Here is a 2202-nt window from a genome sequence, read left to right on the forward strand (position 1 = left end):
AATACTATCGGCGCAACTATCTTTATTTATTGCACTTTCATTTTTTTACATTTATCAGCTGTTCATTTGGCAGCATATTCGTCAAACCGTTTCTAAGACGTAATTGTTGGGTTCAACAGTTGCCAGCAGTTTCGTAGCAGATGAGCTAAACAGCTACGTCTTATGAACGCGCCCAATATTAATGAACTATAAACATTGCTCTAGATTTTAATCTCTTGAAACTCAAGTACTATATTCAGCTAAAAAAAACTGTTTGGTTGTAGGAGTATGACGATTTGTGGAACGATTTTCAGTCATCCCTTGTCAATTTCGGTTTGGAGATAAACCGGTTTCGGCGTTGTCCCATCGTCACTGTCATTTTCACTGAAGATGGCACAACGCCGAAACCGGTTTGTCTCCAAACCAAATTTGACAAGGGATGACAGAGAATCGTTCCACGTTTTCGTCGAAAATTACACTGAAGGTGGCACAACGCTGAAACCAGTTTGTCTCCAAACCAAATTTGACAAGGGATGACGGAAAATCCGTTTAAACCCAATTTTAATTGATTCCTGTACAATTGTAATTGTGTGACTTATGAGGTTTTTGAAATGACCGATTCATTTGTTTTTGTTCGGTTTTCAGTAACTAAGAAAAATAATATGTGAAGTTCAGAATTAAATCGAAATACTGAGTCAGAAAAAATTTAAGAAAACAGTCGAAAAATTATCCAGTTCACAACAATTTTCGGCACTTTTCTAACACACGTTTCGGATGCACACTTTAGTGGGAAACCGAAAATGGAATCAGAAAACTGATGAAATGTCAGATCTTTATAAAAAATTTTCTCCATTTTCTGATACGCTTCCGGACATTTCGCTGGCTGGGTAGCTCAAAATTATTGTTTTCAAATAAGATAATGATTTTCGGACGTTTTTCGGATACGAAAAATTAAGGTAAATCGCAATCGTGTTTTGTTCTTTTCCGGATACGAATACTGTACGAAAAACGGAAGTTTCTCTGGTGGCTGGGTAGTTTCAAGGCGAATTCATATAAGGTGGTAGCGCTAATACAAAAACAAAAAATTGCATGTATTTTCTTTTTGCTTAAGGTACACAAATGTCAAATTTCAGCCATTCTTCTCTCACTGCCTCACTTCGGCGAAATATAAAATTTTGAAGTTTGCATACCAAATCGGGTGATCGAGTAACACCACCTTATATGAATTTCTCTTGGGCAGTTTTGTTAATTACTGAAAAGATAAAAATAAAAATGTCTATGTATGAAAGCCATTAACCAAAAAATGTATTTATTTATTTATTATTATTATCAACAAACAGGACGCTTACAGGCTATATGACAAATGCATCAAAATAAATAAATAAATATTTTTTCTAAATATTTCCCGCATAGATGTTCCGATTATACTATCGTACGATATCACTGTGGACAAGTGTTTAAAAAGTGTATTTGGCTTACCAGATGTGGCTTCAATAATTGATCAGGTCAAAGAAATGATAATGCGCTATGGATCAGAAATTAGTTCAAAGGTATTTTACTTTCCATTTTAAATATTAGTTTAGGCTTAGTATAGCTTGTTACAGGACGTAGACATTCCCACAATAAATGATGAGTTTCCTTGGACTTTTTACGAGCTTTTAAAATTTTTTGCCGAGACGGTATCGTGGCCAGAGGATGTGGATATTCTAGTTTCCTCATCAAAAGTCATTGTGGACACTATAAATATATTGGCCGTAAGAAAGGATATGCTATGTATATAATGCACTATCTGATGACAACTTGCTTTATTACAGATAACTTTGGACACGCTTAAAGGTGAAGAAATTCCTCACAGTAGTATGTTATCGCCTATCACATCGAAAATAGTAAATAAAAAATTAGCATTATCAGACACCGACGATGAATTTGTAGCGAATATAAAGCAGACTATAAGTAGAGAGCTTCAGGACGTGTAAGTAATATTAAACGAAAACTAATTTCATAAGAGTGAAAATCTCTCAAGTGGGCCACCCAAATTTGGATAGTCCAGATTTTTTCGCACAAATCACTTTATTCGGTTTACAACCATAAAAACAATATAATTTGAGTAATTTTTCAAAATTCGAATTTTTGCAACAGTTATTATTATTAACTTTTTTTTATGAATTCAGAAATTATTTATTATCCACTGATTCATAGCAAGTATCTTGCTGATTTTTTTCA

At 33.9% G+C, this 2202-nt stretch overlaps 1 protein-coding gene across 1 annotated transcript; it reads left to right on the forward strand.

Annotated features, from left to right (window-relative positions):
* The first annotated feature begins 1352 nt into the window (after positions 1 to 1352).
* On the forward strand, positions 1353 to 1976 carry LOC118751252. The gene is made up of 3 exons (XM_036486036.1): positions 1353 to 1529; positions 1584 to 1733; positions 1794 to 1976. Exons 1-3 carry the CDS (start codon positions 1494 to 1496, stop codon positions 1953 to 1955), a joined length of 348 nt encoding a protein of 115 aa, XP_036341929.1. The 5' UTR covers positions 1353 to 1493; the 3' UTR covers positions 1956 to 1976.
* The last annotated feature ends 226 nt before the right edge of the window (positions 1977 to 2202 follow it).

Source organism: Rhagoletis pomonella, unplaced genomic scaffold, assembly GCF_013731165.1.
Source record: "Rhagoletis pomonella isolate Grant_MI unplaced genomic scaffold, Rhpom_1.0 Rhpom_scaffold_00617, whole genome shotgun sequence".
Classification (NCBI taxonomy): Eukaryota; Metazoa; Arthropoda; class Insecta; order Diptera; family Tephritidae; genus Rhagoletis; species Rhagoletis pomonella.